Source organism: Opisthocomus hoazin, chromosome 11 (genome assembly GCF_030867145.1).
Source record: "Opisthocomus hoazin isolate bOpiHoa1 chromosome 11, bOpiHoa1.hap1, whole genome shotgun sequence".
Classification (NCBI taxonomy): Eukaryota; Metazoa; Chordata; class Aves; order Opisthocomiformes; family Opisthocomidae; genus Opisthocomus; species Opisthocomus hoazin.
This window is the reverse complement of record NC_134424.1, coordinates 1,281,631-1,296,105: the sequence shown is the minus strand read 5'-3', so window position 1 is coordinate 1,296,105 and position 14,475 is coordinate 1,281,631. Positions and strand designations below refer to the sequence as shown.

Sequence of the window (14,475 nt, the reverse complement as noted above, 5' to 3'; positions counted from 1 at the left end):
TAATAGCTATTAAATTTATTTAATAAATATTGAAGTCTGCATTATTTATGTCAAAGCAATGCACTCGACCCCGCTCGAGTTACAGCTGATTTATGAACATAACCGAAAGGAGGATCAGCTCCAAGGAAGCAAATGCATTGCAAATTGTCTTCTCTTTTAAAAGTTCTTATAAGATAAATAGACATAGTGCTTATGTACATAGAAATAAAGGTGCAGAGTATATATCTGTAGTGTAACAACATTCAGCTGCAAGGTGTGAGGTGAGGAGTAACCAGCCAGGTAGTAATTCTGCCGCGAGGAGCAGCAGGCAGCAACACGACCTGACTGCGAAAAACAAACATCGTGTGTCACGGCAAGGCTGTGAGATAAATTCAGCGAATAATCCTCCGGCGGGGCGGCTTCGGGAGAGCACCCCGCTCGCTTTGGGGCACCGCGTCTCAGCAAAGCAGCAGCTCCATGGCGGCGTCCGGATCAGGGGCAGACGGGGGGCCTGAGGTCTTCCCAGCGGCTGAAGCTGGGAGAAATGACCTCGTTATCTGTCAAAGACCAAGGGGCAACATACTGATCTTCAGAAGTTCTCCAAAAGACGGTAGCGATTTAAATATATCACAGAAGGTAAGAGAGGGCGTGGTGGTTGCTTGCTCGCCGTGCCACCAGGAGAGGACAATTAGCAGCTTCGTTCAGGTACAGACCGAATGCTTTGGAGACCTCAGCACTTTGCAAGAGTTGGGTTAGGAAGCTGTGAAACCCCCGTTAGAGGATGGCTTTTGGAGATGGGTAGACAGAGGGATGGGTCAGACGTAGTTCTGGTGTAAGTGGCTTTCTCCTGGGGCAGGGGTTTAGATGAGGTGAGCCCTTGGGCTCCCTCCCTCCCAGCCATGAACGATGCAGCTTGGCCTAGGGCACCTTTTCAGAAGATGAGATAGGTTATGTCCCAGTGTCCTGACTCTGGAAAAATTTCTGAAGCCATCAGTGTCATTTCCTTCTGATAATGAGTAAACAGAAACTGAGAAAGCACTTTAGTTTTTGCTTGTCTGCGTCGGTATGGAGACGCATCTGTGCACAGCACTCTTTTATGTCTTCTGTAAGGCATTTTAGTGCTTCCAGTGGTCGTCTTAATCACTGTAGTAGCAACTGTTGTGTAGATATAACAAGCAAGTCTGGAGACATTCATATTTTTCTAAATATGGGAATTTGGAAATACCTGGGCAGAGTCAGCGTTTTACTCTGCCATTATATGTATTCATGGAGTTTTTCCACCAGAAACTCAGACTGATTAGCACTGAATAGCAGGAGAAGAGGAAATGGTGTTCTGAAGAATCACCCTCAATGTGTAATGATTTTCCCATCCATATGGCTTTACAGTATATTTAATTTTTGAAGAGGATCCACAGAGACTTTCCTCCCTTTTCAGCTCCCTCACACCTGTACTGTGCTGTCTGTGGCTTTTAATTTTTAACTGTGCCTCATCTTCTTAAGTCGCAAGAATTGTTCTAGTTTATCCTAGTGTATCCTCTGGAAAGATAATTAAAAATTTAAAAAAGAAAAAAAAAAGGCTTTTCCACCCCTGTATATTTGCAGAGTATGCTTTTAAATCCTTGTGGTTTCTCTGAATATTCATCTCATGCAGTACCTGTTCTCTGAGTGCATATGTACTATTTTTCCATAATAAGCATAGCTGCATATCAAGAGAACACAAATCATTACTTATTCTCTGCAAAGTTATTTCAAGGAATTGTAAAGAATTATAGTAAAAAAAAAAAAATTTGCCGCCTTCAAATTTTTTTAAAAAGTAAGATTTATTTACTAACCCATGTTACTATATTTCCTCTTCTATGACTTACAGTAGACCTAAATTTAGATTTATACCAGCATTATTGAAATCCAGATCTGATCTTCACTCTTTAAGTAAACAACAGGAAACTGCACCATACGCATACAGCAGGAATTGTACTGTTAAGGACTCTGAAAGTTTCCAGCACTGAGCTTCGGAAGGGGCTGCTGATACCGCAGACAGCTGGTAACGTGTTGGACCTCACGGGGGTTTGCAGCGCAAAGGTCTCAGCTCATGCATCTTTGGTTGCAAACTGATTAAAACATGCTTTTAAATTGTTAAAGTGTTTGAAGTGCTACAGCCTGCTTCCCAGGCATCTTATTTGTAATAGTGTCTCATGTGTTGTGTCTCCTAGCTCTACATACAAACTACCACACTTACAATATCCATGAACTTAAGTGCTTCAGTGGCCCTGGGGATGCTTTACATGCCGAAGGTGTACATCATCATCTTCCACCCCGAGCTAAACGTCCAGAAACGGAAACGCAGCTTCAAGGCTGTGGTCACAGCAGCCACCATGTCGTCACGGCTCTCGCACAAACCCAGCGACAGACCCAACGGCGAAGCCAAAACGGAGCTGTGTGAGAACGTAGACCCAAACAGTAAGTACCGCTGTCCTTCTGCTCGTTGGCTGCCTGCGGGGTTTGGAGATGCTGACCAATATCTGAGTTTCAGGCTCTTCCTGCTATTTGGTCTTCTCGGTTAAAGATTTTTGATGTCTCACATATCTATATATTTTTTTTTTAAATTCTCTATTTTCTCCTTGCTTTTTTGAGTTGTGCCAGTTGGTAGCAACTCCTTGCAAAATGTTTGGTAGCTGTGAGTAACTCCTCCTCCTTTCCCTCCTCCGTGAGTCAGAGATGAGCAGCATCCTTGAGTACCAGACCCTGCAGCCTGTGTCAAACTCAAACCTTCCTAACCCTGGCAGGTACAGTGTCCAGGATGAGTGGAGGGACAAGCATCAAACTCATTGATAACTCTGCTAAGCTGAGTTATAATTTTGTTTCTTGCCAAGTTTCTTTACAAAAATCTCACATCCTTGAAGATTCCCACTTAAGGATTTTATCCGGTCCTATAAAAGTGAATGCAAATCTTGTCACAGATTTAAAAGGAAAATAGATCGAAAAGATGCTTCCAGTTTCCTTAATATGCACTGCATGGTATACTGTAGCACAAAATTACATACTGAGGCCATCAAATTTGATTTGCATTTGAATCTGGAAGGAGCTGAGGAAGGCGGCAGCTGCGCAGCGTTGTAGCCTGTTGGATAGGTTCAGGCATGTCTGCAGTGTTTATGAAAACCAGATCTGAGTGTGGAGAGATGCCCTTTCCCTGCCCACGACCCGTTCGTCCATTTGCTGCTGAATTCCCTGCCACTTCTTGTCTGCTAACTGCTGCCTGGCTGCCCGCCTCGAAGCAGAAACTCTGCTGGCACAGCAGAGTGGGAGCAGCCAGCAGATTATGGACACGGCGCTTCTCCTCCCTTTGTGCACCCCTGGAGTATTTTTCTCTGATGTCTTACCATGCAGGTATACAACACGTCTTCTAACTGGAAAAACAAAATTTGTCTTTGGAAACTCTGACAGAATTATAAGACAGTAAGGAAATGCTTCTAACTAATTAATGACCATACTATGCCTCCTCCAGTTATACTGAACAGAGCCCTCACTGCAAGAGGAGGTAAATGTATGATTTCCCACGTCAGGGTACTGCCCAGCAAGAGCGAGAGCTGCAGAGCCCGCTGCCGAGTCCGGTTCCCGTTAGGTAGTGCCGGCCACGGTGAGGGAACCCTGCCCGTCTCTCGTCTCTGAATCTCCTCCTCGCCGCTGAGGTCCAGCCCTCCCCTGTGCCGACTCCGGGAGGTGTTCGGGGAGCGTGGGTACCCAAGGCGGCCGGGTCGGAGACGGCCTTTGAGGATGGAGGGAGAGACAGGAGGAGGAGGAAGAGGAGGAGGGAAAGGGATCGGGAAAGGGCAGGTGAGTGCGGGTCGCTGAGCTGCGTGCCAGCAGCTGCTGTTCTGGTCAGATGGGTTGGCATCAGTTTCTCCTCCAGAAAAAACAAAATTTAAAAATTTCCACTCAAAGACTTGAACGGCAAGAAAAATATAGAAGCTCTGGTGATGAAATGTTGAGTGCAGAAACGGCGGTAGACCGCTGTGGGAACTGCAGCCTGGGGGTTTCCTGCGCTGGGTTTCCCCTCCTGGTCTCATTCTCCTGTGCTGCATCTTATTGCTGTTTTCAGACTTCTGAGAATATTTCCCCCTGCCAAGGAACAGTCAGATTTTTCCCTGGGAATGGGATATATTTATTAAAAAGAAATATTGCTTACTTAACCCGCAATATTCCTGGCAAAATACATTCTTTTTCATCCAGGACCATATTCTAGAATATGTTTTTAAGAGGCAGGAGAGGCAGTAAGAGACAGAATCCCCCCGCTCACCAAGACCTACCAGTTCCTGCCTTAAGCATCCAGGCTTCAGTCCCACTTTCGTTAACGCTGCTTTAAAGCGGGGAAGAAAACCCTCACACCTTCGAAATTTGGGTGCGTGAAGGGAGGATGCTTTCTGTGAACTCTTTTGCTTACCTGTAGGATTCGAAAGCATATCAATTTGTTTGTCGAAGCTAGCCAGTCAGGAAATGTGCAATAGTATTAATTTGTACGTCTTTCTGCAAGTACTGGGCTTTTAAATTTTTTATGATTTGGAAAATAAATTTTGTTTTAAATCTTTTAATTATTTATATATGTAGTACCATCTGTTCATATTATTAGCTGCACCTATTACTACAATTTAATTCCCTAGATATGTGTGTTAATAAAAATTGTTAGAAAATCAAATGAAATAAACTACTGCTGTACTTGAAGTATTTGGGTACATTTAGTCCCAGCGTAGGCTACTACTGCAGTTAATGGGAGCTCTCTTACAGCGTTCAATAGGTTGGCAATCAGCCCTCTAACCAGGCAACATTCAGCATGTTTTTCTATACAAGTAATTCACTGAATACCTGAATTGAGTCTCTTTTTTTTAAAAAAAACATATTTTGTTTAAAAAAATGTTTACAGTTCCACTTTTAGGTGGAAAATTTGAAAACATTAATAATGACCTCAAAAATAAGCAGTGTTATCTGAGCATAACTCTCCACATTTTCAATGAAATTTTGAAAATGGTCTCTATAAATAAATAAGGTTTTGATGTTTTCATAGCGATTTAGCTCAGGAGCACAGGGATGGGAGGTCCTTGTTGCTAGTTCTGCACTGGGCTCCTCTGAAACTCGCTCTGTGAGCCTGCAAGTAGATTAATTGAAGGGGATTAAAGGATGAGTCCGAGACTCACCAGCATTCTGCAAAGCTAACTTAGGTGCAGACCTGGCTTAGCTACCAAGTGTTTTGTCCTAAGTGCAAAAGTACAGTTGGGTTTTCCAATTTGATTTTCTATTGTATTTCCTGGTGATGCTGCTGTTCATGGCTTGCTCAGGTACTGGAGACTGGAGTTGCCATTTCTATTGAAAATAGACAAATATTTCATATCTCCTAAGAAATTATGAACACTGAGCCACCAGCATGGGATTCATGTACCTCCAAACATTGGGGAATTTGGTGACTAAGCCCACGTTTGTGGCTTCTCCTACTTATATGCCCCATGTCCAGAGTCAAAACCAAAAGCAAAATGTGGATGGGTTTACAGAAAGACAGCCTTGACCAAAACCTCCATGTTTGAGTAGGAACCTGAAAAGAATGCCTCACGAACTGAAGATGTGCCTGTAAAACTGGAAGGCCTGTGAATAACCTGAGTGGCTTCTAAGAGCACGTGGTCCTCAGCAGCGGGGCTGAGCATCGTGTGGAATCGCGGCACCCAACTCTCGGGTGACCTGCAGGAGTCTGAGCTGGGAGAAAATGTGCAGAGCCCTTAGGAGAGCTGGGCTCAAGCACCAGGGTTTTAGTGTGAGCGTAAGAGAAGAAACTGCATGAATGTGGGAGGAAAATCACCTGAAGCGCAGTGATCCCAGATCCCACCCGTCAGGAGGAATAGGGACTCACTATGTTGCAGCTTTTTATCTGGGAAGCAAGAAATTTCACAAGTTGAGCTCCCCAGCCGTGTCCTGGGAGGGCTTTCACGCTGAATGGGATATATTAAGGCCAAGCTTTTCAATCTGAAACTGCGTTCCTTGTGTAAAACGCTCTTAATCATTCCAGTTTGCCATCTGGCATGTGCATGCCTTACTCATTCAGCAGATTCTCCTGCTAATGCATGTTTGCATCGGAAATGTTTCGCAGCAGATTCGGATGAGCAGAGTTTGGTGCACAGCAGCTTCCATCCATGTAACGAGTTCATTCTGCTCTCATGTGTCCGGTCAAATTTCACCCTTTTGGAGAAGGTGCTTCTCATCGAGTCTGAAGTTGAGCAGTGAGGGCTCCTGCTCGGTCGTGTGCTTGTGGTTCTGCTGCAAGAGCAGGGTGTCAGACTACGAGAAAAGCATGTGAACCTCCAACCCATACTCAACTTATATTGAGATTTCCATGTAATTGCTCCTTTTCTTCAGCAACTGGTTTTAATTCGTGGCTTTACCAAACACAGTGACAGGGAAATCAGCACCTCGGCTGTTTGGTAATGAGGAGGTTGTGCTTCTCACTGGCTGGGCGAGCAGAGCTTACTGGGACGGCATTTGCTTTCGTGCACGTCCGTCTGGAAGCAGCGGTGAGAAGGAAGCCAAGCTGCCCAGCTTCCTGGGAGTGGCTCCTCTGGGAAGACGCTTTCTTGCAGGGATTGGGGTCTTTCGGGATCTGGCAGCCCAGGGAGCGTTCGTCTTCCAGCATCCCCATTTCCAGACTCACGGGAAAAATCTCACAGTCTGTGAGAATGACTGTGGTCAAGTTCACCCTTTTATTTTCTCCCCCCACTTTTCTCTGCTCTACTGCTAAAGCTCTGAGGCCAAGACGAGCAGCGCAGAGTAGCCCAGCGGTGCGCAGTATGGAGCAGGAGGCGTGCAGCATCTCTGTGGCAAAGACTGAGTGCATCAAGGTGACAAACAACTGCTGGAAAGACAGAGGAGACCGCGTTCCCCGAGGAGTTTAGTTGAGACTTGTTGAGGAGTGGTGAGGGAAAGGTGGGTCACCCTGGACCAGGCAGAAAACTTCAAGGTTGAGAAGCTTCGAAGAGTCTGGTGTTCAGCAGGGTGATAGGTTTGTGGACTTTGAAGTTAGCAGGTGCTTTGAGGGCTCAGTACCCGTGCAAACGTACTCAAGATGATGTTTTTTCTCTTTCTCCTTTACTTAGCACTATGTAGCCCTTACTTGGCAGTCGATTCAGTTTTCAGTAGCAAAGTGCAGTCAGGGCCCGTTGTCCCCAAACAGACCAGACATCGTCTGCATGCTTCCATACCAAAGCAGTGCTTTCCTGTGGCTATCAGCTCCTCTCTCGCCGCGGCAGCGAGAGCAGCGTGTGTCCATCCTCGCCTTTCTCCATGCGCTGGGAATGGACACTGAGTGTGTGGGTTCCCTCAGAACGCTGTGGGTAGTGTGTGGGGAACACATCATCTCCTGCCTTGGGCAGACGTCCAGACACCGCTGTGCAAACGCTGCCGTGCTGTGCCCTGGTGTGTTTGTTGTTCGTCCCTTGTTCGTCCTTAACACCACTGCCACGACGTCGCATATCCCATCCTTCCGAGGAAAAAACCTAGCATGGTTGTCGGTGATGCCAAGGAGCTGGAGAGTGACTGCATGGGTGAGGAAGGACTGGGGAGTCTTAAATTAAAGCTAAAATGTTCCAAAGTTTGTTCGGGGGAGAGAAAAAAAAAAAAAAACCTCAACCAGAGCCACTCTTTTCCAAGCAGCTGCTCCCATGTTCAGAGGTACCTGAACTTCTGTGACCTGGTTCATTTATTTCTAGCCCAGAGTTCATTTCGTATAGTGGCGCCTCTCAGCCTTCCACTGTCGCTGCTCTAATCTGAGCTCTTCAGTCGGATTAATGTCATGGCCTCCACGACAGGGCCAAATTTGAAGAGTTTATTGTGAACAGACGTATTATACATACCAATGTATTTACTTTTCCTGTAGACTGCATACCACCAGTAAGAAAGAGTGTTCAAAAATCTGTTACTTGGTACACTCTTCCACCTACTGTATAGCTCTTGGCTGCTTTCCAAAAAGGTAAGGAAAAATCTAGCTTCTTACTACTTCATTCTCAAATGATGATGATGATGATTATTATATACATAAATAAATGAGGAATGTGCATTAGTGCAGCTATGTTAAAGCAAGTATCTCACTTAAAAATTGTTCACGCAGCCATTCCCAAAAGCTCCCACGCGCAGGGCTGGCTTCGGGCTGGGGACACCCAGGTCTTGGGTGATCTTGATGCCCATGCTGTGCCCCAGCGAAACGAGGGACTGGTGGTCTTCTGCTGCCCACCAGTGGGGGTGGATCCCAGTAACGCCTTTGGAGATGTAGATATCGGATAACAATTTAAAAAAGGAACAAACAAATCATCAGAAGTTAATTATGGCCATCAGATCTAGCAGCTAACAAAATGTTTTCTGAGTCATTTCTAGCAGCTTTACCAGCAGGGTTGCCTGGCAGCGTAAAAATAATGTTTGCTAATGTGTGAGCAATCTTCTTTACTCTAAAATTATAAATGGCTGAAAAAAAGTTTGCAAAGTGCTTTTTTTCCCCATGGGTGATCCCAGTGACCGCTCCTGAATATAACCACAAGTGAACAATTTTTGAGGGCTGGCTTTTTCAGAGTGTTGTGACTGCCTGCGTGGTGATCTTGTGAGCTGATTTCGTATTCGTGACCTCATCAGCCAGGAGCTACTGCTTTTCGAGTGAAATTAGGGGAATGAAAAAGCACTTGATATTGGAGACAAAGAACTGACAACCCTTAACAAACACTTCTGACCTCTGCAATTCCACGTGTGTGCTCAGGCGGCTTTGCCCACCCCTCTGAGGTTTTGCCTGGGCGCTGGCCTGGTTCCTGCGGTGCTGTGCGGTCGGTGCTAGAAGAAAGCGCTGCGTACAGCCTGCAGAATGTTAGCTGGTGTCTGATAGGGGAGAACTTGTGTCAGCAAAGGTAGGAATGCTGCTTGAATCGAGTCTCTGAGCCACAGGAAAAAAATTACTGATAACTGTAGCTGGTGCAAATTACCACAGCTCCAGTTTCAATTCAGCTCGAGTTCTTGTGAAGTGTTCAAATTGCTTTTTATTGTATTTGAATCCTGCTCGTTATTCTAACCTGCACAGCGCAGGCAGAAAGCCTCATTTAAGGTGCGAAGCTCTTTAGGAGCATCAGGATGGCCTGCCTCAGCGGAGGGCCAGATCGGAAGGGTGGACGGTGGCTGGCGTCGAGGGAATTGTCACAAAGTAGTCGGGGAGCAGACGGGGCCAAAGTACTATGGCAAATCAAATGGGAAAGAGTAAAGGGCGACTGGGTGAAGATGAAATTGCTAAAGGAAGGAGATGAGAAGAATAGGAGAGAGATAGAAGACACCCAAAATCTCAGGAGAAATCACTTTTTTAACAAAATTTAAAACCCATTTAAAATCTAAAGAATTAGAAGCTCGCACAGATTTGTAAAAATTTTTTTTTTCCATGTAACATTATTGTATAATGTAGGGAATTGCTCTCTGCAAAGGCACACAAATGATTTTCTCATCCAAGTCCTATAAAAAGTGATTAGCCATTCAGATTCTTTAAGCAGATTTTAAAATTTGGGCCACACCAAGCAATGAGAGATGCAGCCGCTGAGGATGGTTTGGGCTTGTGACAGCCTTGCCCATACCAGTGCTCTCCTGCAGCAGGTACTGTTTGCCATTTCTCACCCAGGAGTGTTTCTGTGCCAGCTGGGCTGATTGCTGTAGCTCTGGTTGCTGTGTTTTGATTTGTTCTTCCAGGAACACAAAATAAAAAACGGCAAAAAATAATATACTGTATTAAAAGCAAGGCAATGATATCGGGAAAACATCAGCTTAGTTGTAAATTAACACTTGTTTTGCTAGTAACATATTTGTGTGTCAGTATGAACACAGTGCTTCAGCTGTTACTTGACTGTACCAGTTTCTGCTGTGTGATGCACGGAGAGATGCAGTTCTAGTGCTTTTAAATTGCTTCCTGTGATGAGTGACACATAGGACTTATTTACTGTTGAGACTGATGAAAACACAAGGCTTGAAACACTCTACATGGTATCTGGGTTAGGGAAAAAAATTGTCCATCACCTGGACAAGGCAAAGAAACACCGAATGCTCTTGCAGAGCTGTAGACCGAATGCTGTGGTAGAGCTGTAGAGTCCCACCCGGTACGGCAGAAATACCTGCAGCACTGTTCTCCTGATCCATCTCCAAGCAGTATGCTTACAGGTCAGGAGGAAAAGGCAGTCCAGTGACTAAAGTTCTTGTGATATCTGAAAGACCTGGATCCATTCCTTGGGCTTTCAGAGCCTCCCAGTGCGAGGCTGGCGAGTGGTGCCGTGGTCCCTTACCCTTGGGCTACCTCCCACTGGCGACAACTGTGAGGTGCTCATGCGTCGCAGATGGGATCGTGTAAGTCCCAGAAAGACAGCTCCTCTCTCCTGCTGCCTTCTGGACTTGATGAGTGAGGACCATACTGTTTTGAGGGCAGCAGCCTGACGATTTGCCAAGGTCAGTGAGTTCTTCTAAGCTGGTCCCTTCAGCGCTCTGGAGGTGCTCAGCACTTTGCTGTGGATACAATACGTACTGCTTAACAGGGATTCGCTTCCGTGTCGGAAGGACAAAGGAAACCATGGCACAGGGTCCTTTTTAGCTCCAGGAAGGACCTGAGTGGTGTCCACGAGCTTGCTGTGCTCTGAAGTCTTATCACAACATTTATAAATGCAGTCAAGGAGAGACGAAACGGAGGGTGTCCCCTGCTTTCCCGGTTGGATTGCTGTCACGGAGCACTGTTGTTTCGGTTGCTTTCGGCAACGGGATGGTACTGGTAGTCCTTCAGCACTGAATGCTGTTTTAGCAGGGATGATGGTGAAACACTGCAACTCATCAGCAGCCTTTCATCATTTGTCGGTCTTTTCTGCTGAACTTTGGCTCGATCTGGGCCAGATGTTGAGCGTGTGTAAAGCACAGTGGTCCCATTGCTTTGAAGAAGAAATGTCAATTGATACTAGCTGAGGCTCTGGCCTCAGATTTTCAAACAGCAGCTAACCTTTCCCCTTAGCTGCGTGCCGCGGTGCTCGCTGTGAGGGTTAAGGGCACAAAGAGGAGCAGCTACCTGCTCAGCAGAAATGTTTTCTGAACTTTGTACTGCAGCTGGCAGATCTTTGAACTTTGCATTCTTCTTGAATTCACAGTGGGTTTCCCCTGAGCTGGTCCTGCATGCTGCTTTGGGCAATGAGTAGATCTCCAGTACTAACTGAATTAATTTGAAAATGCCAATCATTGTATCTGCCTTCAAGGGCAGAGCTGGGAGGGTTGGCTTTTATGCAGAGCAGGCCATTGACACCTCTGAGCCTGTTAAACAACTGTGGTCGTACTGGGAGCGTACTGGGAGTGAGGGTAGCTCAGCAACAGCCCGAGGCAGGGGCTCTCCTCCCAGAGCCTGGGCACAGTGTGCTGCTTCCAAAAGGTTTGCGGTTGCTTTACAAGCCAGTTTTTTCTTGGTCTGTATGCAGAGGAATTTCCATGGTGATTGCAAAGCGTTGAGATCATTTGTAAGGTGTGTGAAGTCATTACGGTTCTTGGTCGTATCTCTCCTGGAATGCATATGCAATTACTTAGATTATGCTGTAATGAAGCTGTTGTGATGTGAGTCATGACATGGTCTCAGACTGATCTTGGGCTCGTGTTGAAAGAGGTAAATAGTTCGAGTTCCCCTCTAGTGCCAAGGATTTTCCATGCTGCTCCTCCTCCTGCGCACAGTCCCAGCACCCCGGGGCACCCCTGGGGCCACCTACGCCATCCAGCAGTGGCATCTCTGGGGACTGAGCGACTCTTTGAAGGCTTTGGGTCTGAATTCTGTCATGTTCTGTAGCTTATCATGCCTTAGAGTATGTGGTATAGAATAATTCTTTTCTGGATTGAAGCGTAATTTTCATTTTAAATCTGGCTAGTTTCATCCTGAGAAAGTGCTCTGTGTTTAACCCCACTTGAAGGATTTTCTGTTCGGTGGAGACTGCTAAGAAATGAGAATTTGCAGTCAAAACTGATAAGCAAAAGACTTTGACAGGTCTTCACTGCATCTATTTTTATTCTAGAATGGCTTATTGAAAAACTAAACATGTATCATAAATTACTTCTATCAATTATGTGCTTTTGTGCACACCGAGGGGTATCCATAATGAGGCCTGTTTTCCACCGGTACAATTTTGCTGGTTTGGTATTGTCTTATTTACTTTCTAAGCCAAAAGATTAACACAGATAGATAGAACCTTTAAAGAGATGAAGACATGGAGACCTAAAGGGCCTGAAGACCAAAATGCTGGGAAGAAAATACAGTTTGGTATTTCGCTCTGAAGAGCGAGGAGCGAAACGTAAATGTGCTGCCTGATGGTTTTGACGCGTTCATTGGTTTTGGGGGGTTCCCTTTCCCATGCTGTCCCCAGACCCTTCGCCACCGGCGTGGTCGGGGCTGCGGGACAGAGCCGAGCCCTCCCCGCGGGGCAGCGGAGCAGCACCCCATCCCCGCAGCGACCGGCGTGGGGTCACAGCAGCTGCTCGCTCCAGAGTTCTCCTTCACGAAAAGGGAAAAACAGGACTTTTGTCCTGAGAACATAATTCCTCACCTCTCCATTTGCATTTGCACATTCAATTTGCACTTTAATTTTTACCAGTATCTCAGGGTCTCGATATCCATTTGGATCCATGTGTTCCTTCGGGTTTTATATATCCATGACAGCGTCCTGTTGCCCGGCAGCCAGACTGGTGCCAGAAATGATTTTCTCCCCAACCATCTTGTGAGCAATACAAGGGTGTTGCAGTTATCCTGCTTGGCAATGTGAGGTTCGGCTCTTCTCGTGACATTTCAAGCTGTGAAGGGTATCCCTCACAACGGATATATATTTTTTAAGCCCTGACAGCAAATTGTATAGCTGAGAGCAGTATGTGTTGTTTAAAGGTTTCATTTAAAACCTCTCGGAAATAAATCTTTTGCAACTGTTGCTGGAATGAGCCCTAAAGGTAGGTCAGGGGAAGCCAACTCTTCATCCTTTTGACTTTGTTAAGCATAGCTGGACTCCAGCTACTTATGAGATTATTTTTTTTTTTAACTATTATTATATGGCCAGAAAATTTTGCTGGAAAAACTCCAGCATGCCGGTAACAGTCCCGCAGATGCCCCGCGAGGCTGGGCATTTGCAGCCTCCGGGCGCAGCACGGTGCCTCCTGGGGCCTGTGCCAGGTCCCCTCCTGTCGGAACATTTGCGGATTGGGTTACTTTCTTTTTACATCTCCAGATAACTGCTTTTGATGGTGCACTTTCATATGTTCACATGATTGCATGCTCCCGTCTTAATTACTTTGCAGACTGTCTCACACCTCTCGTGACTTACATGGTACAAGACTTGTAAATAAGCAGGAAAGTGTCAGACTGTTTCCTTTTTTTAAAAACTAGAATTCTTTATGCACTTAAGCAATCACCTTGTAGTTTGCTGTTTGAACTATGCTAGGTAAAACTCATTATTCATGAATAAAAGTGCTTCAGATATTGAAAGCCAGGTAGCTAGATAGATGTCTTTGAGACCCAAATGAGTATTAATCACTATATTAGTATTAGTATTCCTCTTTTGTTCCATTGTTTCTCTTTTTATGTGGTCTTTTTTCCTAGGAAATTTGGAAGAGTGCGCAGTAAATTTTGCATATATTGTTATACATCATGGACCAGTCCCTCTCTCGCTTTTTTGCCTAATAAACTCGTAGCAGCGCTGCGTTCTCCCTTTGACTAATTTATCAGTCCTTACATCCTCTCAGGGAGAATTTGTCAAATTCATAAAATGTAATATCAGGAAAAAGACGATGCAATTCTGGCTCTCTTGTCTTCCATGTATTTGTAATGACTCTCTTCCCCCCGAGCAGGGTAAATGTCACCCTGCCAGGACTCGCCGACGCTGTTCTGGCGCGGTCGCTTCCGGGCGCTCGCCCCCTCCGCTGTGCTAACGAGGTGGCTCCAGTAAAGAGTCACAGGATTAGGAAATCAGACTGGACACTCTCTCCGTGCTAATGAGGTGGCTCAGGTAAAGAGTTGTAGGATTAGGAAATCAGACTGGACACTCTCTCTGTGCTAATGAGGTGGCTCTAGTAAAGAGTCGTAGGATTAGGAAATCAGACTGGACACTCTCAGCTGAACTTCCCTGAGATCACTGGCATCGCCCCAGGCTAGGACATCGCAATACTGGGAGTCGTATCTCTTTCCTCCCCTCCCCAAGCGACAGGAAGCATTACAGTTGCGTTTTGCACCTTTCGGGCCGTGTACTCTTTTAATTGTTATTGCTATGATAGTTATAACAAAAGTGTCCCTGAGAGCAGCCATAATCTGGAAGCTCAGGTGCAAAACTTGACTCCGTATAATCAGGAATCCTCCAAGCCCGGGAAAGATTTGCAGACTCCGACACAAAATGTTGCCTGGCCGCTGAAGAGGAAGGTGGGGGTAGCTTGGCTGGAAGTAGCTAGAAAAGGGATTTTAGG

The 14,475-nt window shown here is 45.8% G+C and overlaps 1 protein-coding gene across 3 annotated transcripts in view; it reads left to right on the top strand.

Moving 5' to 3' along the window:
* The window catches only part of GRM7 (glutamate metabotropic receptor 7), a 310,746-nt gene that overhangs the window by 274,242 nt on the left and 22,029 nt on the right, over positions 1-14,475 (top strand). For 2 of the 3 annotated variants that reach the window (XM_075432727.1, XM_075432728.1), the window contains exons 9-10: positions 2,190-2,436; positions 7,886-7,978. In XM_075432727.1, coding sequence (XP_075288842.1) covers positions 2,190-2,436; positions 7,886-7,956 — 318 coding nt within the window. In that variant the 3' untranslated portion in view covers positions 7,957-7,978. The remainder of the gene's footprint in view (positions 1-2,189; positions 2,437-7,885; positions 7,979-14,475) is intronic. The other variant, XM_075432729.1, reaches the window with a different exon arrangement.